Raw genomic sequence first — 23,202 nt, 5'->3', positions numbered from 1 at the left:
TGTCTTGAACCCCTGACCCACTAGACGCAGACCAGAAGGAACTGCATGGTGCTGCAAAATACTGTGGTAGCCCTTTTGATTCAGAATGCTAGTCACTCTGTACAAGTCACCAACTCTGACTCCAGCAAAAGAACCCCAGACCATCATACATCCTCCTCCATGTTTGACAGTTGGTGTCACACAACGAGGAACCATCAATATTACTGACTCAACCGTGTACAAACACCCTGCGTGATGAACCAAACATTTCAAATTTGAATTCATCAATCCATAAGACTTTCTTCCAGTCTGCAGTAGCCCACAGTCAGTATTTCAAGGCCCTATTTTGTCCTTTCTTCCTGCCACTCGCCCTGTCAAACCTGCGGCCTAAAGTCTCCTTTTCGCAGTAGAAACCGAGACTTGCTATTGTCGTCCTGCACTATGAAGCTGTGCTTGGAGCTCTTGTGCTGTGAGACACCTATGACACAAGCTGGTGACCCTCAGAAACTTGTCTTCTGATTGGCTTGTGCCGTTGGGTCTGCCAGATCTCATAATATCCTCCAAGTGGTACTTCGGAGGGTGTAGTCACACAGTCTGTTCCAGCTTTGCTTTAAGACAAGACAGAGAGTTTTTAAGTAATCCACAGAAGTTGGGACACCTGTGCAAATTGTTTGCTTCAACTTGCAAGGCTTCATTTACTTGAACTGCTGCAGAACATCTGTAGGTTGTAACCTGTGTGACGGATGGCCGGGGGACGCCCCTTCGACACTTGGCCCGGGGGAATTGCCATGGGCTACACACTACTTCCCCCAGAACACTTGGTGGCAGCCCCCCTGGGTTGCATTGAGGCCACAGGCATGGGACTTCAGAGCTTAGCCTTGTTGGACTCCGTGGCCACCACCAGGGGGAGCTGAATGGCTTAACGAGCCCGTGTGGACTGGAAGGGAAGAGGGTTATGGAGGGCTGTAGAAGGAGCCTGCAACCACCACCCCGGGGGCCAGGGTCGGGAGGAGGAGGACAACGCTTGACGGGAGGAGTAGTGGTGAAGACCAGTGTGTTTTGGTGGGACTGTGCTGTGCCTGTGGAACACGGGGGAGAAGTGCCCCACAGGTGAAGACAATAAATTTGTGTTATTTTTACACGTGCCTCCCTGTCTCTTTGTGCTGGCTTGGGCGCCTATATAGTGCCTTTTCACACCTATTAGTTGTTCCCTGAAGAAGGCCCACTTGTAATATTCTGAAATTTCTTTTATTTTTCAGTTTTTGCTGACCTAAAGTTTAAACTTAAACCTCTGGCAGTTTACAGCTTGCCTTTTCACCATTTTAGGTCATTCATTGCACTTCAGCAGATCTGAAGAAAAACTGAGGTGTACTAAAGCTTTTGACCGGTAGTGTACTGTTGGCTTAAGAGGGCTGAAATTGATTGATGGATGTACAAAATGAATGAATGAATGAACTGCAGTTGTATACGGTGCCCTTTCATGGTATGCACATGGTTAACAGATCAAGCAATCGTACTTTTGTATAGCAGCTTGCACGATTCAAGCACCTATCAGATCTTCTCTATATACATGTAACACCTTTCACAGTGTGCACTTGGTTCTTTAATTTGTTACATAACGCTAGTCACAATGAGCACCTGTACAAGAAGTGTTGCCATGCCGGATATTCTTAGCAGACTGGCATTATTAGTTGTTACCAGTGGGAAAGTTGAGCTTTCAATAATTTATTCTGTATTTTGTATAGCACCTTTTACTTGTATAGTACCTCACACAGCCCTTTTCACAGAAGTCAGTTCTCCATTTCATAAAGAACTCCATTTTTGTTTTACAGTATATAGCACCCTTCATAAGAAAATGCTGTACAGAGTAATCGGACCACCTATCTGCTTCTCTATAATGCAATTCACAGTGAGCACTCTGTAACTCAAGCAGTTTTTGTTTTATGTAACATCTTTCAAAGCAGGCATTGTTTCAAAGAACTCCCCAAAGCAACCAACATGGCATTATAATCAATGATTACGCACAATTCTTGAAAACTGCTTATATTTTTGCATCCAGAAGACATCAGAAGGGCCAGTTTGGAAACGCCTGAAGTGGAAGGGAAACTCAAACATACACGTGTGGCGTAGTGGTCAAGTCTTTGCATCTCAAACCCTGAGGTCGTGGGCTGAAATCCCACTACTGACACTGTGTCATGATCAGGCCACTTCACCTCCCTGCGCTCCAATTGGAAAAACTAAACAAAAAAAGAAATGTAACCAATAACGTCCCTCTGATGTTTTAAGTCACCTTGGATAAATGTGTTAGCCAAGTAACAATAATAAATGGTAAAAATACACAAACTGATATTGCTAAAAACCAAACATGAGGTTTGATCTGTAAGGTAGCAGAACTAACTACTAGGCCGCTGTTTCGCCACTGAGCACATTATGCTAGGCAAATAAATAAACAGCAACATCAAAACTCAGTGTGCTTTGACAATGTTGCCACCAGATGGTGCCAAATGACCTTCAACCCATTCAGTAAATTGTCTTGTGTTCTGCTAGCTGCCTGGTGTTGTTTCCTTTCGTATTATTTCTTACTAGACAAAGAGCCCGTTTCGACAACGTAAGATGAAACGGGCACGAGTGGAATAGTATAATATATAATAAGTATAAGCACCACAAACCTGATATAGGTGTATTGAATGAATGCGTAATTAGGCCTCGAGCTGTAGTCGAAATCGCCTTTCAGGCCTCTAGAGCTTTAATCGAAGTCGCCTTTCTCTTTGAATTTTCGCGGCCGTAAATCCGCCGCCTGCCGCGATGTCGGTCTCGTAAGGTTTTTCGGGCAGCTGCGCAGAAGGCGACTGCTCATTCGACTTCGGACATGCGCAGAAGGCGACGTGCGCAGAAGGCGACTGCGCATTCGGCTTCAGACGGACGTGAGTGAGTTTTTTTGGCCATGCCTCCCCTAGGCCTCTCTAAAATCATGATGTCCCCCACTATAACATATACAGTGACCTTATTCTTATTATTACCTCTTCAAAAGGTGAACTACTACTTACATGGACGAAGCCCATAAATTCATTAATTTGGTCTAAACAAGCTTCCAAAGAGGTGGCACAGTGGCGCAGTGGCAGCGCTGCTGCCTCACAGTAAGGAGACCTGGGTTCACTTCCCGGGTCCTCCCTGTGTGGAGTTTGCATGTTCTCCCTGTGTCTGCGTGGGTTTCCTCCAGGTGCTCCAGTTTCCTCCCACAGTCCAAAGACATGCAGGTTAGATGCTTTGACGGTCCTAAATTTTCCCTAGTGAGTGATTGGTGTGTGTGTGCCCTGCGGTAGGCTAGCACCCTGCCCGGGATTTGTTCCTGCCTTGCACACGGTGCTGGCTGGGATTGGCTCCAGCAGACTCCCGTGACCCTGTGTTAGGATATAGTGGGTTGGATTATGACTGACTGACAAGCTTCCAAAGAACATGGAAACAAAAGAGGGAAAGGACAGTTGAAGTACTGACAAAGAAATCACTAAGAAATTGTTAAAAAAATATCCTCTTTAATAAACCCCTGTGTGCGTCCAGTGTCCATGTATGTCTTCTGGTGAAGTGCGCATGTGCATGGCACGGTGCGATGCTTCAAAGGCCGCCTGACGCGTCACATAAGACAGAGAGGGCGGGACCTATAAAATATCGCGCGGCCGATCCAATCAGATTTCGGTAAATGAGGTAAGACCTAAAACATAAAACACGAAAAATCCAATCGGGTACTGAGACGCGGAGACCAGCTTCCCCAAAGAGGTGGGATTAGAGTTTGTTGTTGTGCAAGTGTTCACTCTGAGGATGACAGATTTGCAATTAAGAAGCTTGGCCCGGTAAAGTGTAAAGTGTCAGTTGTTGAAGGGGTTTTTCTAAATATACGAATTTTCCTGATATTACAATACAATGACTTTTAAAAGTAGATTTTTTTTTTGCGCACATTACATCAGTTGCTGGGGAGAATCTGCTGATTGCCCACTGTTGTGACAGAAAATTAAACGCATATTACGGACAGCAAAGCCAGTATTACTGTCAGAGAAAATTACAGGCATTTTACGGAAAAAATTTAATGAGGTAAAAGGTCCCTTGCCATTTAATATAGATTGTTCCTACTAATGTTTATGGACTACTGTTCTGGCACCCATTATTGTAACGGGCTTAATGTCTAGTATATAATATGAAGTAATATCTGCAGTGTTCTGGTGCCCTGCCCGGGGTTTGTTTCCTGCCTTGTGCCCTGTGTTGGCTGGGATTGGCTCCAGCAGACCCCCGTGATCCTGTAGTTTGGATATAGCGGGTTGGATAATGGATGGATGGATGAAGTAATATTAAAATACAGCAAATACAGTTTTGAAATCATGTAATAAGAGACGTGATATTCATAAATATAAAATAACTTTAATGACAGCTTTTTCTGTAATATTTTGATCATGTTATATTGCAAAGTTTTATAATCATTGTAAAGGCCTCTCACATTCGCACGTCATCCCTTATTTGGCTGGTCTGCTCAGTGTCACATGGGGTTTGGGGCCATGGTGGGGTGTGTGTGTGTATGTGCGTCTCATATTAAAGGTTAGCACATGTGCTTAATGGGTGGCATTGTGGTATAGTAGTTAGCACTGCTGCCTCAAAATCTCGATGCCCTGGTTCAAATCTCACGTCTGCTTGTTGTTTGCATGAAGTTTTCACATTCACCTCATGGCTGTGTGGGAGTCCCCCACCCAGGTACACTAACTTCTATCCCAAAGATGTACAGATTAGGTTTACTGGTGACTCTGAATTAGCCCCAGGGTAGGTTTGTGCCTTGTGCGGGGCTGTTTTCTGTTTAGTGATCATTTTCTGCCCCTTTCAATTCTCAGTTGTAATAAGTGGGTTTGACAATATAGTGTATATATGTACATATGCTACACGGTGGTTTGGGTATTGATATCTTGTTTACTGGTTTGGTGCCCTGAGTTTTAAATATATATATATATATATATATATATATATATATATATATATATATATATAGCGCCTTTCTCGGTGTGCGGTCTTACCAAAAGCATTTGGGCATTCCGTTCCAGAGGAAAGTTTATTTTGGCCGAGTGTGCCGTGGCCTGCTCTAAAACAATTTCCGGTGAAGTTTCTGCACTGGCCTGTCAGACGGGAACTTTGAAGATTTAGAGGCCCCAGGCTCTGCTCATCTCTTTCGGCTGCCAAACAGCCGTGACCTCGTCGTCTTTTGATATTTTTCCAGTGTCACTGCAAACAAGCTCAATTCTGTTCCAGGTCGTTCAGGGGCCATTGCTTATGACAAGTCTATCAGCCGGCATCGGTACAGAAACGGCTCTGCGGACTGTGTGCAACACAAAACATCTGGCCTTTATTAATAAAGCTGATTTCCCTCAGCCTCCCCGTGGACAAGAGGCTTCTGCGAGGAATTTCATTTTTCATCTGCGATTATTCAGCACCTTTTTTTTTTTGGTCTTTTTCATCCTCTTTAGCCTCAAATCCTTTTTCTGCTTCTCTCTGGGAGGCATGCATATCAAGTGGGAGCTGTGCCTGTTTACAGTTGGCCTGGCAGGTCACAACAGCCAGCGGCAGCTCAGGGCTCCCCAAGGCTTTGTTGTCTGCCTTTTTCGGTTCATGGAATAGATTGTTAAATGCTTAGGGGGATTTGTGAAATGGGGGGGGCACCAATCAGCCTCCACTCATTCCTACATATCAGGGGGCTTGTAATACACTCTGTCACCTTCTGTTTAGGGAGATGTCAGAAAGACGTGTGGGGTGGGGGAATATCAGAATGTCCAGATTATGATTATTGAATGAGTAATATCTACCCACAGTTGACCAAGTGAGGTGACCTGCCCCCTGTGTTTTTGTTAAGAAGATGGCTTGTGAAGTCGGTACGGTTACACGTTATTAAAGTGCTCAGCGTGCAGGAAAGGTACCATAAAAAAGTCATCTGCCTCCATCTGTGGTCCCTCTCTGCACTCCTTTCCATTGTGACGGGCGGCCACGGCTACTACCTGGATGGAAGGACCAGATTGAGAGAGCATCTGTGAAGCGCTGGGATGCTAGAGGGCAGCCCTCCTGGGCAGCTGTAGCACCACGGATTCCTGCAGGGCACGCTGGGAGTTGGAGTTTGGCACAGCCCTGTTAGGTTCCAATGGGGGGGGGGGGGTGCCAGGGGGGAGCTGCAGAGCCCTTCAGTGAACTTCCACCACACCTGGGAGTGATTCCAGGTAATGCTAATGAGCCAGCTGGAGCACGCCGAAAATTAAAGGGGGCCACCTCACTCCATTCAAGGAGCCAGAGTCGGGAGGAGGTGAACGAAGCTTGCTGGGAGAGGAAGAGAGGGAAGAAAAAATGAGAGAAGAAAAGGACTGTGTTTTGGTGCTTTTGCTTATTTGTGTTGTGCTGCTGTGAGGAGCAAGGAAAAGGGATACCCCACGGAAATAGAGTGTGTTGTGTGCTGCACTGGTGTCCCTGCCTGTCTGTGTCGGGTTAGGGCGGATGTAGGCTCTAAACTCACCCCCCCCATGTCTTTATGGACCTTGCTTTGTGCACTGGGGCACAGTCATGCTGGAACCGAAAAGGGCCTTCCCCAAACTGTTTCCACAAAGCCGGAAGCATAACATTGTCCAAAATGTCTTGGTATGCTGAAGCATTAAGATTGCCCTTCACTGGAAGTAAGGAGCCGAGCCAAAATCCTGAAGAATAGCCCCCCCACCATTATCCCTCCTCCAGCAAAATCCATAGTTGGCATAATGCAGTCAGGCAGGTAACGTTCTCCCGGCATCTGCCAAACCCAGACTCGCTAATCTGACTACCAAACAGAGAATACGTTTCCACCACTCCATTCGACGCTTGGCATTGGACTTGCATGCAGTGTTTGTGCTTACATTAATGCCAGTGGAAGTTTGGAACTCTTTAGCTGTGGAATCACTTTAGAGGTCGTTGAGCCCGCTCTGTGACTTTACGTGGTCGTCTGCTTCGTGGCTGAGTTGCTGCTGTTCCTAAACACTTCCACTTTCCAATAATGACACTTAGAGTTGACTGTGGAATATCCAGCAGGGATGAAATTTCACAAACCGCCTTATTGCAAAGATGGCATCCTATAAGAGTACCACGCTGAGCTCTTCAGAACGACCCATTTTGTTTCACAAATGGAGCCTGCATGGCCAGGTGCTTGACTTTACAAACCTGTGGCGATGGGTCTGACTGAAACACCTGAACTCAGTTAATAAGAGGCGTGTCCCAATACTTTTGTCCATATAGTGTCATTAAATATAATGCCTTTACAACGGTGATTCCCAACGTGGGGTGCACGCCCCACTAGGGAGCAATTCCATTTTTTAGGGGGGCAATTTGAGAATTTAGGTATGTTAAACAATTTATAAAATGAAAAAAGAGAAATTCACTGTTAAAAATGATAGAAAAAAATAAGCAAATAATTTTTCTTTTTTTTTTTTTTTTTATGTGAAATGTTTTTCTTTTATTTCTAGTGTTGTGTGTGAAGGACTTTCATGTACAATGGGCCAAAATACACAGTTAGTAACAAAATGAGAACACTTACAATAGAATAAAAAAATGACTCATATGGTGGCTAATATTCATTCAGTCATCAATTCCACTTTATGGTAGTGCCTCTTATGTATTATTTTTCATTAAAAATACTTTTATACATAGTAATAAAGACTCTAACTTAATATAATTTTTCATTTTAACAGAGACATTTACTGTATATATTTATATAAACATAGAAGGGATGGTGAAGAACCCTTTAATTTATGATTTTACAACCAGCTTGTGTTTTTCTAGTTAGAAATCATTTTTGCCATTAATATAATATGAATTGTAACAATGATTATAAAACTTTGCAATATAACATGATCAAAATATTACAGAAAAAGCTGTCATTAAAGTTATTTTATATTTATGAATATCACGTCTCTTATTATATGTTTTCAAAACTGTATTTGCTGTATTTTAATATTACTTCATCCATCCATCCATCCATTATCCAACCCACTATATCCAAACTACAGGATCACAGGGGTCTGCTGGAGCCAATCCTAGCCAACACAGGGCGCAAGGCAGGAAACAAACCCCGGGCAGGGCACCAGAACACTGCAGATATTACTTCATATTATATACTAGACATTAAGCAGTGCTAACTACTATACCACAATGCCACCCATTAAGCACATGTGCTAACCTTTAATATGAGACGCACACACACACACACCCCACCACGGCCCCAAACCCCATGTGACACTGAGCAGACCAGCCAAATAAGGGATGACGAGCGAGTGTGAGAGGCCTTTACTTTAAGTAATGACAGATTTTAGAAGATGAGAAAAAGCAAAATCCAGACCCTCTTTGAGTTGGGGGGCAGTGGAGACATGTGGGGGCTTATGTGAAAATTGAGAACAAAGATAAATGATATGACACTGAGCTCTCCGCTCCAACTTCGTGCATCCAGCACATTACAGTCTACACGTGCATGGGCTTTAGGACTTCGTCAGCTCCTCACGAGATGCCAGTGCATAAGAATACAGAACTTCTTGACAGACTGGCTTTATTAGTCGTTACCAATGGGGAAGCTGAGCTTTCATCGATGTATTCTGGATTTTGTATAGTGCCTTTCACTTGTATAGTACCTTCACACAGCCCTCCATTTCATAGCGAACTCCATTTTTGTTTTACAACATATAGCACCCTTCATAAGAAATACCAAAATGCTGTACAGAGCAATCAGACCACCTATTTCCTTCTCTGTAATGAAGTGAGAAGTCAAGCAAAATGACCCCTTTTATTGGCTAACTAAAGAGATTACAATATGCAAGCTTTCGAGGCAACTTAGGCCCCTTCTTCAGGCAAGATGTAATACATAAACTGGAGTTCCTTGTGTTTATGTAGACACCATCAGGACAGATACAGCATTGGAAAACCTTTAGGTGAGACATCTTAGATGTAAATCTCGCCTGAATTGCCCTTTTATATATATAAATATATATATATACATATATATAAATATATATATATATATATATATATATATATATATATATATATATATATATATATATATATACAGTGCATCCGGAAAGTATTCCCAGCGCATCACTTTTTCCACATTTTGTTATGTTACAGCCTTATTCCAAAATGGATTAAATTCATTTTTTTCCTCAGAATTCTACACACAACACCCCATAATGACAACATGAAAAAAGTTTACTTGAGATTTTTGCAAATTTATTAAAAATAAAAAAATTGAGAAAGCACATGTCCATAAGTATTCACAGCCTTTGCCATGAAGCTCAAAACTGAGCTCAGATGCATCCTGTTTCCCCTGATCATCCTTGAGATGTTTCTGCAGCTTCACTGGAGTCCACCTGTGGTAAATTCAGTTGACTGGACGTGATTTGGAAAGGCACACACCTGTCTATATAAGGTCCCACAGTTGACAGTTCATGTCAGAGCACAAACCAAGCATGAAGTCAAAGGAATTGTCTGTAGACCTCCGAGACAGGATTGTCTCAAGGCACAAATCTGGGGAAGGTTACAGAAAAATTTCTGCTTCTTTGAAGGTCCCAATGAGCACAGTGGCCTCCATCATGCGTAACTGGAAGAAGTTCGAAACCACCAGGACTCTTCCTAGAGCTGGCCGGCCATCTAAACTGAGCGATCGGGGGAGAAGGGCCTTAGTCAGGGAGGTGACCAAGAACCCAATGGTCACTCTGTCAGAGCTCCAGAGGTCCTCTGTGGAGAGAGGAGAACCTTCCAGAAGGACGACCATCTCTGCAGCAATCCACCAATCAGGCCTGTATGGTAGAGTGGCCAGACGGAAGCCACTACTTAGTAAAAGGCACATGGCAGCCCACCTGGAGTTTGCCAAAAGGCACCTGAAGGACTCTCAGACCATGAGAAAGAAAATTCTGAACTCTTTGGTGTGAATGCCAGGCGTCACGTTTGGACCAGCCCGATACCATCCCTACAGTGAAGCATGGTGGTGGCAGCATCATGTTGTGGGGATGTTTTTCAGCGGCAGGGACTGGGAGACTAGTCAGGATAAAGGGAAAGATGACTGCAGCAATGTACAGGGATGCCCTGGATGAAAACCTGCTCCAGAGCGCTCTTGACCTCAGACTGGGGCGACGGTTCATCTTTCAGCAGGACAACGACCCTAAGCACACAGCCAAGATATCAAAGGAGTGGCTTCAGGACAACTCTGTGAATGTCCTTGAGTGGCCCAGCCAGAGCCCAGACTTGAATTCCGATTGAACTTCTCTGGAGAGATCTTAAAATGGCTGTGCACCGATGCTTCCCATCCAACCTGATGGAGCTTGAGAGGTGCTGCAAAGAGGAATGGGCGAAACTGGCCAAGGATAGGTGTGCCAAGCTTGTGGCATCATATTCAACAAGACTTGAGGCTGTAACTGCTGCCAAAGGTGCATCGACAAAGTATTGAGCAAAGGCTGTGAATACTTATGTACATGGGATTTCTCAGTTTTTTATTTTTAATAAATTTGCAAAAACCTCAAGTAAACTTTTTTCATGTTGTCATTATGGGATGTTGTGTGTAGAATTCTGAGGAAAAAAATGAATTTAATTAATTTTGGCATAAGGCTGTAACATAACAAAATGTGGAAAAAGTGATGTGCTGTGAATACTTTCCGGATGCACTGTATATACAGTATATATATATATATATATATATATATATATATATATATATATATATATATACAGTATATATATATATATATATATATATATATATATATATAGAGAGAGAGAGAGAGAGAGAGAGAGAGAGAGAGAGTAGATTCATCAGTAAAAAATACTTGATGTCAGTAATGTGCTCTGACCTACAGTGTACTCCAAAATGAAGGTAAGTTACTTGCATCCCCACTAAGTGCTATCTGAAACAGTGTCCTCCTTTGAACTGTCCTCCTTCTTTGTGTCTTTCTCTCTTTTTCTTTCTCGCTTTTCTGATTGTTGCTGACCTCCTCAGCAAAACAGTAACATTAACAAAATACTTCCAAGATTTTGAAAACATAGAGTGCGTTGGTTCTTGTGTTGTGTGCAATGCTGCCATAATAGGCTCTGGGCGCCATGACCAGCAACTGGAGTAAGCGTGTTTTAAATAATAAGTAGATGAATGGATTGTGAAAACAGAATATTGCAGAAAAGAGAACACAGTAGTGTGGTGGTCAGCACTGCCCTATAACCCCAGGGATCTGGATATCAGTTTTGGCCTGATCACTGTCTATGTGAAGTTTACAAATATAATCTGTGCATCTCCTCTTGCACTGCTGGTTCCATTCACATATCAAATACTTGCATCTTAGGTTAACTGACATCTCTGACTTGGCCTGTTGTAAGGTGGGTGTGACTTTACGCTGTGATGGAGCTCGTGCTTGCCTTGTGCTCACTAGTTCTGGGATAGGACAAGGCTCTCTGACAACTGTGGTGTTAACACTCAAATTTACCTGCCTGTCTTAGGGATGAATTGAGACATAGGGAGAGTGTGCAAACACAAACTTCAGGAGGATCAGGACTAGATACTAAGAATTTTGAGACTACACTCTGCTTGAATGCTGTCCCACGTAAATTATGTTACATATAGTCAGTCAGGCATTTTCTAACCCACTTAGTCCTGAACAGGGTCGCAGGAGGGTGCTGGAGCCTATCCCAGCTTTCATAAGGTGCAAGGTCTTAGAAGCAAACCATAGACAGGGCATTAGTCCATCGCAGGGTGAACACAAACACAGACACACTCCAATCACCCACTAGGGCCAATTTAGTATTATGAATCCAACTAACCTGCATGTCTTTGGACTGTGGGAGGAAACCCACGCAGACATGGGGAGAACATGCAGTCTCCACCCAGGGAGGACCTGGGATGTGAACCCTGGTCCCCTTGCTTTGAGGCAGCAGTGCTACCACGGTGCCACCATGCCGCCCCATTATATATAGGACATTCTCAACTGCATATTGGTAATGACCTGCAAGATTTCATCCAAAAGGCAATTAATGAAAGGTAAAGTGAGCTCTTAAAATGGATGGCACAGACACCTTTGGCAGCTGTAGTTCATCATGTGTAGATAGGGAAATGTACAGAGTGCCTGCTGCTTTAACTGACAGATTGTGAGGGAAATGGGGAGTCATGATAGATAGATGGGAGGACATGAAAGCAATCAGAGTGGTAGAAAATGATGTAAAAGACAAGAGTAGATGCAGACTGATGATCCACTGTGGCGACCCCTAAATGGGGCAACCGAAAGAAGAAGAAGATTTAGTTTAGCACATCCCCAATATCCTGTATTACAGTGTAAGTTGTCAATCATTAAGTAAACTAAGAGTCACAGTACAGTGACAAAGCACCAGCACTGGTCAGTTCTTATTTGACATGTCATATTGAACACTTCATCCTATAAGGAGATCAGTGCATGAACCCTCGCTCAGGTTACCACAGAGTGAGCCATCAGGACTAGTATACAATCACTCAATCAGTACAGCACCTTTCATAGACCCTTAACTTTCACAAAATCAGAACAATACCAGTAACAGACCCTTAGATAGATAGATAGATAGATAGATAGATAGATAGATAGATAGATAGATAGATAGATAGATAGATAGATAGATCATAATAATAAATAATAAATCATAATGCAGACCTATAAATACCTGGGAGTGCAGCTGGACGATAAATTGGACTGGACTGCCAATACTGATTCTCTGTGCAAGAAAGGACAGAGCCGCCTGTACTTCCTTAGAAGACTGGCATCCTTCAACATCTGCAGTAAGATGCTGCAGATGTTCTATCAGATGGTTGTGGCGAGTGCCCTCTTCTACGCAGTGGTGTGCTGGGGAGGCAGCATTAAGAAGAAGGATGCCTCACGCCTGGACAAACTGGTGAGGAAGGCAGGCTCTATTGTTGGCATAGAGCTGGACGGTTTGACATCCGTAGCAGAGCAACGGGCACTCAGCAGGCTCCAATCAATTATGGAGAATCCACTACATCCATTAAACAGTGTCATCTCCAGACAGAGGAGCAGTTTCAGCGACAGACTGCTGTCACTGTCCTGCTCCACTGACAGACTGAGAAGATCATTCCTCCCCCAAACTATGCGACTCTTCAATTCCACCAGAGGGGGTAAACATTGAACATTATTCAAGTTATTGTCTGTTTTTTACCTGCATTTTTTATTACTCTTTAATTTAATATTTTTTGCTGCTGGAGTATGTGAATTTCCCCCTGGGATTAATAAAGTATCTATCTATCTATCTATCTATCTATCTATCTATCTATCTATCTATCTATCTATCTATCTATCTATCTATCTATCTATCTATCTATCTATCTATCTATCTATCTATCTATCTATCTATCTAATCTGTCCCCAGGGTAAAATTTGCCTTGCTGGATGGGACTTTCAAGGGGCAGCATTACATTAGACCATTCATCATATTTCTAAAAGCGTCCATGTGACTGCTGTTTTGTGAGCATGGAGGGAAAAGGTTGAATGGCAGCAAATAAGTTGTGGACAGAACATTGGTAGCAGAAGACTGAGAGAAAAAGAGGGAGATAAGTGACAGGAGCCCAGGTTTTTGCCTTTGGTTGTATCAGTCACCCCAAATTTCTAATATGGCCCAGTGGGGCATTTCAGTTATCCTCAGTGCACTCGTTGTCAGCATATTCTGCATAAGCACTGCAGAGATACAGCATATATCAAAGATAAAGGGAGCCTTGGAATTGAAGGACTGAAAGACTCTGTCATTATCTCAGACAGCCCAGCATAAATGTGTACAGTAGAATAACCAGGGTGGGTGTGCGGCCAGTTGGCTGAGGTCACCGGAGCTGTGACTGTCTCTGACATTGTCTGTTATAACTGAATGTGGACCCTCAGAAGTTTATTTTCTTCATTAATGCTACTGACTGGAGATTTTGTTGCCCTTCCCTTCGTAGTCAACTAGCTGTAGCTCAAAAAGTATTAAAGTAAACAGAGGTAATAATGTCCTCTAATCTTCAATTATATTTTTGTCTTTCAAATTATACTGAATATGTGTTAAGACTATTTTAATTCACTTTGTTTGCACAGCCTTCTTAAGGTATACCTGTAGATATTGAAAGATATTGTTAGATTCCATTTATGTTAATTGGTTGCTTTGCTTTACGATGTGTTTAAATAGATCTGTATCTTTAGGTGTATTCATTATGTAATTAACCTGCAAACGTGTTACAGCACTCTGAGCCTGCGCTCAGTGAACAGCACGATACAAAACAAATTAAACTGAAATTAATGAAATATGGCTGAACATTTTTTGAATAAACACAGAACAGAATGGTATTACTCTAACATATTTTTGTGAGCCTAGGCCACAGCTTTATCCAAGTCAATGCAAAATATTACAAAGGCTATGACCTCCTGGTGCGTTTTTGTCTTTTGGAGGGGCTGCTTCCTTCGATCATTGAAATTATTTTTTTGTAGGTGTGTGGTTGAGGTACACGGGGGTCCTTAGGGGTTCTGGGCACAATGAACAGGTTGATCCCTTCAATATTTAAACTTGTATTTTACAGAGGTAGGTCTGCTTATCTTAAGTCTTCAGATATTTGTTGGCTAAATAAGACGTGATGGAGGCGTCATCTGATTTATTTTTCTAATTGTCAGAATATATCATATTGACACCTTCCCACCTTATTTCTTAACAATAATACACTTTAAAGACGACTTTTAGTAGATTTTGCTTTGAAATCAGACTCCTTTCCCTGAAAAGCCCTATATAAATGTTTATGGTTTAAACCAAAAGTTCCTAATGGCTTCAGAACATCTGCTGAAGCTGCGTTTTCCATCGCAGGGCTGGCAGTATTAGACTCATGATATGAAGCAACCCTGGGCAGGACAGGCGACCATGACAATGCACACTAACTTATAACCGGTTCTTTTAGAGTCAACAAGCCACATAATTCTAACCTTTTTGGTGATGTGGAAAGAAAAAGAGAACACATAGAGGAACCCAATATAGGCCTTAGGAGAACACGTGGAAACAACACAGCAGCTGACTGGGGTGGGAGCTGAACCCAAGTCACTGGGGCTGTGAGGCAAAAGTGCTAACCAGAGTGCCACCATGCCATCCAATTATCTGTTTCACCTCATTTACATTATTATGGGTCATTCTGAAATATGGCTTTAATATACTTGCACTTATATGATATTAGTAATCCATTTTGAGTTCCAGCAAATCACTTGGCTGCAACAGTCAAAAGCTTTACAGCCTTCTGATTTTAGATTGGTCACAACTACACAAGTTACTTTAGAACAACTACAAAAAAAAGAGGTCTCCCTGGGGTTTCAGGGTATAATAGACTTTGAACCTAATCGGCCAGGGAGGGGAAAAAAATAGACTTGCCAATGGGACCCTGCCAAGACTGAGCCGAGGACAAAGTACACGAAGGTGCCGCTGATCCCTGGCATGTGTGCTGGTGCCAGAAAATGTGCCTTGAATGCCTGACACATTCAGCAGAGATGCAGCCTGATGGCTCAGTCTTATTTTGTGTCAACATCATTACTGCTTTCTCATCACACGCACATTAGTACATGGGGTATCGTGTCAGCAAAATCATATACATGTGGATTTCAGCAACACAACACCCCTCAGTTTAAACACCACAGCAGCCATGTTTGACGTGTGTCTACAGCTGCTTCATCTTATTTACCTCTCCAGCCAGCAGAGCCAGTGCCATAAAGAAAAGGGGGAAAAAGAAATGACATACAAGTTTGAGACTTGCACTGGGTTCTAGAAGAGGAATCAAACAGTCAGGCTTGGATTTATGTGTCATGCCCTATTGTGAAGTTTAATGTATACACTCATGATAGTTTAACACCTTTAACATGGAGAAGACAAAAGTTTGTAATGTGTAATACTAACAAGGCAGAGAAGTGACTGAAAGGTGCTATATGCTGTAATTTACCTCATGATCTCCAGCTTCATTTCACCTGTTGTTCGGTAAAGAGTTGTTAAAGGCGTCAAAGGAGCTCACCAATGTGCCTTATTTTATATTACAACTCAAGATAACATTTACAAACCCACTTACTCCAAATCAGGGCCTCGGGAAGGTGGAGGCTTTTCTGGTAATACAGAGAGTAGGTCTGGAAACAGCTTGTTGGCCCATCGTGGGGCTCACACATGTACACAACCACAAGGCCATTTTGAAATTGACAATCAACCCAATCGGTGTATCTTTTAGGATGTGGGAGGAAAATTCACTGAAATGGAGAAAATGTCCAAACTCCACACAAAAAGCAACCGGATGAAGGGATTCAACCCCAGGAAGATGCAGGAGGCAGCACTGTACACTGTGCCACTGTGAGGCTATTTATTATATGACATGATCTTATATTTTATTGTATTGAGAACCTTAACAAATATAGTATAAGATCATTTCAGTTTGAACACAAAAGACTACTTTGAAATAAAATAAAATTTGAATTGGAATAATCTGTAACAGTTGCTGTCAAGTTGGAAAATGACAGTAGTCTAAGTGCATTACCTAGTGTGAACACAGAGGGGCATCAGTGTCATTTTGTCTTAGTTGCATTTAGTTAGCATTAGCTTGGAAAAAAAAACTTTTCAATATGGAGTAAGACCAACATCATGAGGGCCCTCGGCATGAACGAATGGAAAACTTGAGACATTTGTGAATTTTGTATTAAAGTAAACAGAGGTAATGTCCTATAATTTTCAATCATGTTTTTGTCTTTCATATTAAACTGAATATGTGTTAAAGACTATTTTAAACAACTCTCTTTGCTTAGTCTACTTAAGGTTTAACTGTACAGCTTTTTAAGGTTAACACATCGTGGTTGGAGGGTAGTCTGTTGAAATGTAAAACTTGTAAAAGGAAAAATGCTGAAATTCACACTTTGAATGTTACAAATGTGTCATTTACCAATATATAAAATTAGTGAAACATAATTATAATTTAAAAATGGTTTAATTATATTTAATATCTAAGAAACACTAGGTCTGAAAATGAACAAATAAAAACTATAATGGAATCCATTAGCAGATGGGCACTCCTTTATATTAACAGAAGTACACCTTTATAATGCCTCACTGTGACTGCCAAGTCAGAAGTTTTTCTTTCTTTTTAATTGTCTTCCTTTTTAGTAATTCTGGTATGTGTTCAGACTATAGTGTGCATCTATCTATCTATCTATCTATCTATCTATCTATCTATCTATCTATCTATCTATCTATCTATCTATCTATCTATCTATCTATCTATCTATCTATCTATCTATCTATCTATTCTGAGAATATTCTTCTACTGTGTTGTTTTGAAAATGCCTTAAAACTTTGTAGGTTTACACGTAGTAGCAGCCATTTGACTCATAAACATATTGGTTTAGCGTCACGTTATTAGGCCACTTCTCAGCATTTCTTTAATTTAACATACACAATATCTTCCTCAAGAAACATCAGTTACTATGTGATTTTGGGCTCAAGCCTGACTTTTTGTTGAAAATTACACAACATTATCTACCTATCTACCTTACATTGATACTGCCAACCCTAAGCCATGGAATCTTTAAGTCTGAATTGCAGTCAGTTCACAAATACGATCATTTGCATGAGATCCTACATTCAGTTTAAAGGTCCATAAGATGGTGCTGTAGTTTTCAAACACCAGCACTGCAGACTGAACACAATCGTAAATCCGCAGACAAACTGTAGTAAATTGTTCCACCAGTTTAAATAAGCGAACGGCCCTTGATTAGAAATGTTGCCAAACCCTGTTCTTAATAATAGACTAGCATAAAATATGTAAAAGCCTCAATGTTTGTGGGCTTTTCCTCTAGGTAACCCAGTTTTCCTGTCACATTCCAAAGACCTCCATATTAGTTTAATTGTGGAGTTTAAATTGGACTTGCATCTGTGAGTGTAGGTATGTGCTTGAGTCTTCCCTAACCTGTTTTTGCGCCCATTTGAAAGATTCAAATGAACAGATTATAAAAAGCATGAATAGATATTAGATGGTATATACTGGGGTAACTAGTCACTGCAAGCTGACTCTGTGTGAGTTCACATGGGTATGTGCGTGACAGACCTATCATCCAGTTATGCTTCTTGCTTTGTACTTGATGCTGCCATGATAGACTCTCCGCACTTTCTTTCTCTAAAAAGACTATTATTATAAAACAGTGTTGCCTGGTTGGTGCTCCAGTTTTCACTGCTGGAGACTAGTGGTCTGTCACCCCGGTCACAATATAATATAATATAATATAATATAATATAATATAATATAATATAATATAATATAATATAATATAATATAATGTCTGCATGGGTTTCCTTCAGGCGCTCCGGTTTCCTCCCACAGTCCAAAGACAAGCAGGTTAGGTGGATTGGTGATTCTAAATTGGCCCTAGTGTGTGCTTGGTGTGTGGGTGTGTTTGTGTGTGTCCTGTGGTGGGTTGGCACCCTGCTTGGGATTGGTTCCCTGTGTTGGCTGGGATTGGCTCCAGCAGACCCCCGTGCCCCCGTGTTCGGATTCAGCGGGTTGGAAAATGGATGGATGGATGTATCTGTGTATTGTCACACACGTGCGCTTAGGAGGCAATCAAAAGGCCCAGAGGTGAGTGAATGGTTATCAGATGGGGGGTTGTATGATGGTATTAATGCCTCTCTTTCTGACCTTACAGAAATAAAGAAGACAAATAATGAAACAAATACCCTCACAGAATGTAATTCAAAACCAACAATACTTCCGGCTCCAGTTTACCACATCACATCCGGTCCCCCAGTGATGACGTCACCTCCGACCACCATTGATGACATCACTTCCAGTCCCCCAGTGATGACGTCACCACCGACCACCAGTGATGACGTCACATCCTGCTTTAATCATTTCCTGTAGCCATTTTTGAATAATTTTGTACTGTATAAAGGACGGCAGAAACAAGCACTGTCGTCGAATGTCTGATTTAATTTACTTTATCAGTTTGACCAGAAAAAATATTACAAGGGGCTAATCCCCAAACCTTTATGCTTTGGTTGTGAGTTTAATTCATCACAGTATGTATATATATATATATATATATATATATGACAGCAAAACTCATAACAATGACAACACAATTACATTAACAATCATGTTATGTTATTTTTAAAATGTTTCCTTTTCTTTTTCATAACCTCTTTAACACTCTACTTCTCCGCTGCGAGATCGGTGCTCCGGTTTCCTCCCACAGTCCAAAGACATGCAGGTTAGGTGCACTGGCGATTCTAAATTGTCCCTAGTGTGTGTTTGGTGTGTGGGTGTTTGCGCGCGCCCTGCGGTGGGCTGGCGCACTGCCCGGGGTGTGTTTCCTGCCTTGTGCCCTGTGCTGGCTGGGATTGGCTCCAGCAGACCCCCATGACCCTGTAGTTAGGATATAGCGGGCTGGATAATGAATGGATGGATGGATATATATATATATATATGACACAGACTTCGAATGCCGTGAATGTAATTACCCCGATCTACATGCTGTCAAATAAACGAACCACACACCGTGGCGCAACGTTAGGGGCATCGCCTCTGACGCTGACGTCCGAGGTTCGATTCCCGAGAGGGAGTGCAGTGGAGTGTGTACACCTGATGAGCCCAGAATGAGGGCAAAACACATGTCGTGTACTCTTTGCATTTATTTGACAGTAAACTATTTCAACCATTCTATGATCTGCTCTTCACAAACTGAGGGCACCGTGGCGGATGTTACCAGATTGCTGGCCAACCACAAAGCGTTACCTGGCAGGTAACCACCCACACTATCAGATTGTGACACAGACTTCGAATGCCGTGAATATATATATATATATATATATATATATATATATATATATATATATATATATATATATATATATATATATATACACACACTCACAAACACAGTATAATCAATATATGGAGAGCATACTGTTTTATATCTTCAATATATTAACCAGAACCTTATTCTCTACGTACTGCCACTGTTTCTGCATTTATCGCCACTTCCCACTTATTTACTACTAGCTGTGTAAGCCTGTGCTGTAAAAAGCCTGGGGTCCTAGAAACTGTTGAAATCGTCAGAAAAAAAATTGAAATGTAGAGATGTCGGGTAATTGACAGGAACTACTCTGGGCGTCTTTCTCCTAGGAGGATTTGTTTTGCCGATGTGCTCGACTCACTTCTGTATCTGCCGCTAAACGAGTGACTCTTTCTTTTGAGGTTTCATTTTGCTGACGCGCTGGCCTCGCTTGCGTATCCTCAGAGGTGGAGCCCTTACCCCGACTCCACCTCTCACTTCCGGGCCGGACAGACACACACTCCACCATACGTAGACGTTTATATACAAGATTAATTACTTTTTGAGTTGTGTTAATCTCAGAAGTTTTATATTGCACCATTCACATCAAGAACAGTCAGAAGAAAGCCCAGGTTAATTCATTCTCTCGCTCATTCCTGAAACCACTGATTCCATCTCAGGTCACAGTGCCCTATTTTGGCAGCAGATACAGGATAAATGGCAAAACGAGCAAACTGTCTGAGAAGGCACAACATCTTTTTGAGAGTGTGCTGGACGTATCCCAATTGGACCATCCTGTGACTGCTTCCTAGGAATGTAGCCAAAGCACACCTGGCCTGGCCTTGTCCCAGGTTTGTTTCAACTCTTTTCTTGACTGAGTATTTACCTTGGGTTTGTAGGCGCTGAGCATTGACATCTCCACATTTTGACCTCGGACTGGTTTGGGTTGCCTCTGCGCTGGGGTGTTGGAAGATTTGTTGTTGTTGCGGCAGACGCAGATGAAGAAAAAGAGGAGGGCAATTGCCAGGGGAATAGCAACACTAGGCACCAGTATATAAAGGAGTTCCCACTTGCTGCTTTCCTTGGAATCTGTTTTAAAGCAAAAAATAATAATAACAATTAAATAAAATGTACAGAAACACCACAGCTGGTATTGATTTTGTCACTACACTCATTTAGTTTGACTTTCAGTATAAATGTATGCAAGTACAGACTGGCAGAGGAGGCCAAGTGCAGGTCAGTCAAGTTGTAGTCTCTGCCCACTGCTCTCATGATCTCAAAACCAGTACTGTTCAGCTGCAGGGCTTGCTGTCTAACTTTTACACTCGGGTTCATATCTGTTGGGGTAGGCAGCCTCTGGGACTCTTCAAACACCAATCTGGAAAAGGTTAGGCGCTGGTGAAAACAGCTTATGTAATGCAGGGAGTTTAAAAGTCACATGTCAACCATGCAGTTTAAAGCACAAGATGAAACTGCTAAAAATACGGTCTTGACAGACTATTCATGTCTGTCTGCTAACTATTAGCAGCCTAAGTGTATCTCATGAGTATGTGAAATCATCAATTTGTTCCCTTTGCAACATTAAATAATGATTGATCTGGAGATTGACTGCTAGCAATCTTAGGTCACTTCCTAAGGTCACTCTGCTCCTTAGGGACACGCTGACAGAGATGGGAGTAGATTCATACCTGGTGTCATGGATCGTGGACTATCTTACAAACAGACCTCAGTATGTGCGTCTGACATTGTGGTCAGCAGCACAGGAGTGCTGCAGGGGACTGTACTTTCTCCGGTCCTGTTCAGCCTATATACATCGGACTTCCAATACAACTCGGAGTCCTGCCACGTGCAAAAGTTCGCTGACGATACTGCTATCGTGGACTGCATCAGGAGTGGGCAGGAGGAGGAGTATAGGAACCTAATCAAGGACTTTGTTAAATGGTGCGACTCAAACCACCTACAACTGAACACCAGCAAAACCAAGGAAATTAGGAGGACCAGGCCCCTCATGGACCCTGTGATCGTCAGAGGTGACTGTGTGCAGAGGGTGCAGACCTATAAATACCTGGGAGTGCAGCTGGATGATAAATTAGACTGGACTGCCAATACTGATGCTCTGTGTAAGAAAGGACAGAGCCGACTATACTTCCTTAGAAGACTGGCGTCCTTCAACATCTGCAATAAGATGCTGCAGATGTTCTATCAGACGGTTGTGGCGAGCGCCCTCTTCTACGCGGTGGTGTGCTGGGGAGGCAGCATTAAGAAGAAGGACGCCTCACGCCTGGACAAACTGGTGAGGAAGGCCGGCTCTATTGTTGGCACGGAGCTGGACAGTTTGACATCTGTGGCAGAGCGACGGGCATTGAGCAGACTCCTGTCAATCATGGAGAATCCACTGCATCCACTGAACAGGATCATCTCCAGACAGAGGAGCAGCTTCAGCGACAGACTGCTGTCACCGTCCTGCTCCACTGACAGACTGAGGAGATCATTCCTCCTCCACACTATGTGTTTCTTCAATTCCACCCCAGGGGGGTAAACGTTAACATTATACAAAGTCACTGTCTGTTTTTACCTGCATTTTTATTACTCTTTAATTTAATATTGTTTTTTTGGATCAGTAAGGTGCTGCTAGAATATGTGAATTTCCCCTTGGGATTAATAAAGTATCTATCTATCTATCTATCTATCTATCTATCTATCTATCTATCTATCTATCTATCTATCTATCTATCTATCTATCTATCTATCTATCTATCTATCTATCTATCTATCTATCTATCTATCTATCATAGTGTCTTTCCTATCTATCTATCTATCTATCTATCTATCTATCTATCTATCTATCTATCTATCTATCTATCTATCTATCTATCATAGTGTCTTTCCTATCTATCTATCTATCTATCTATCTATCTATCTATCTATCTATCTATCTATCTATCTATCTATCTATCTATCTATCTATCTATCTATCTATCTATCTATCATAGTGTCTTTCCTATCTATCTATCTATCTATCTATCTATCTATCTATCTATCTATCTATCTATCTATCTATCTATCTATCTATCTATCTATCTATCTATCTAAGGGTATGTTACTGGTATTGTTCTGATTTTGTGAAAGTTAAGGGTCTATGAAAGGTACTGTACTGATTGAGTGATTGTATACTAGTCCTGATGGCTCACTCTGTGGTAACCTGAGTGAGAGTTCATGCACTGATCTCCTTATAGGATGAAGTGTTCAATATGACATGTCAAATAAGAACTGACCAGTGCTGGTGCTTTGTCACTGTACTGTGACTCTTAGTTTACTTAATGATTGACAACTTACACTGTAATACAGGATATTGGGGATGTGCTAAACTAAATCTTCT

At 42.0% G+C, this 23,202-nt stretch overlaps 1 protein-coding gene across 2 annotated transcripts in view; it reads right to left on the bottom strand.

Annotated features, from left to right (window-relative positions):
• Positions 1 to 23,202, bottom strand: part of ror1 (receptor tyrosine kinase-like orphan receptor 1) — a 336,235-nt gene that overhangs the window by 5,236 nt on the left and 307,797 nt on the right. For both annotated transcript variants that reach the window (XM_051932708.1, XM_028810949.2), the window contains exon 8: positions 20,710 to 20,912. In XM_051932708.1, the coding sequence (XP_051788668.1) occupies positions 20,710 to 20,912 (203 nt within the window). The remainder of the gene's footprint in view (positions 1 to 20,709; positions 20,913 to 23,202) is intronic.

This window comes from Erpetoichthys calabaricus, chromosome 10 (genome assembly GCF_900747795.2).
Source record: "Erpetoichthys calabaricus chromosome 10, fErpCal1.3, whole genome shotgun sequence".
Classification (NCBI taxonomy): Eukaryota; Metazoa; Chordata; class Cladistia; order Polypteriformes; family Polypteridae; genus Erpetoichthys; species Erpetoichthys calabaricus.
The sequence above is the reverse complement of the archived record's forward strand: the minus strand, read 5'-3'. Positions and strand labels throughout refer to the sequence as shown.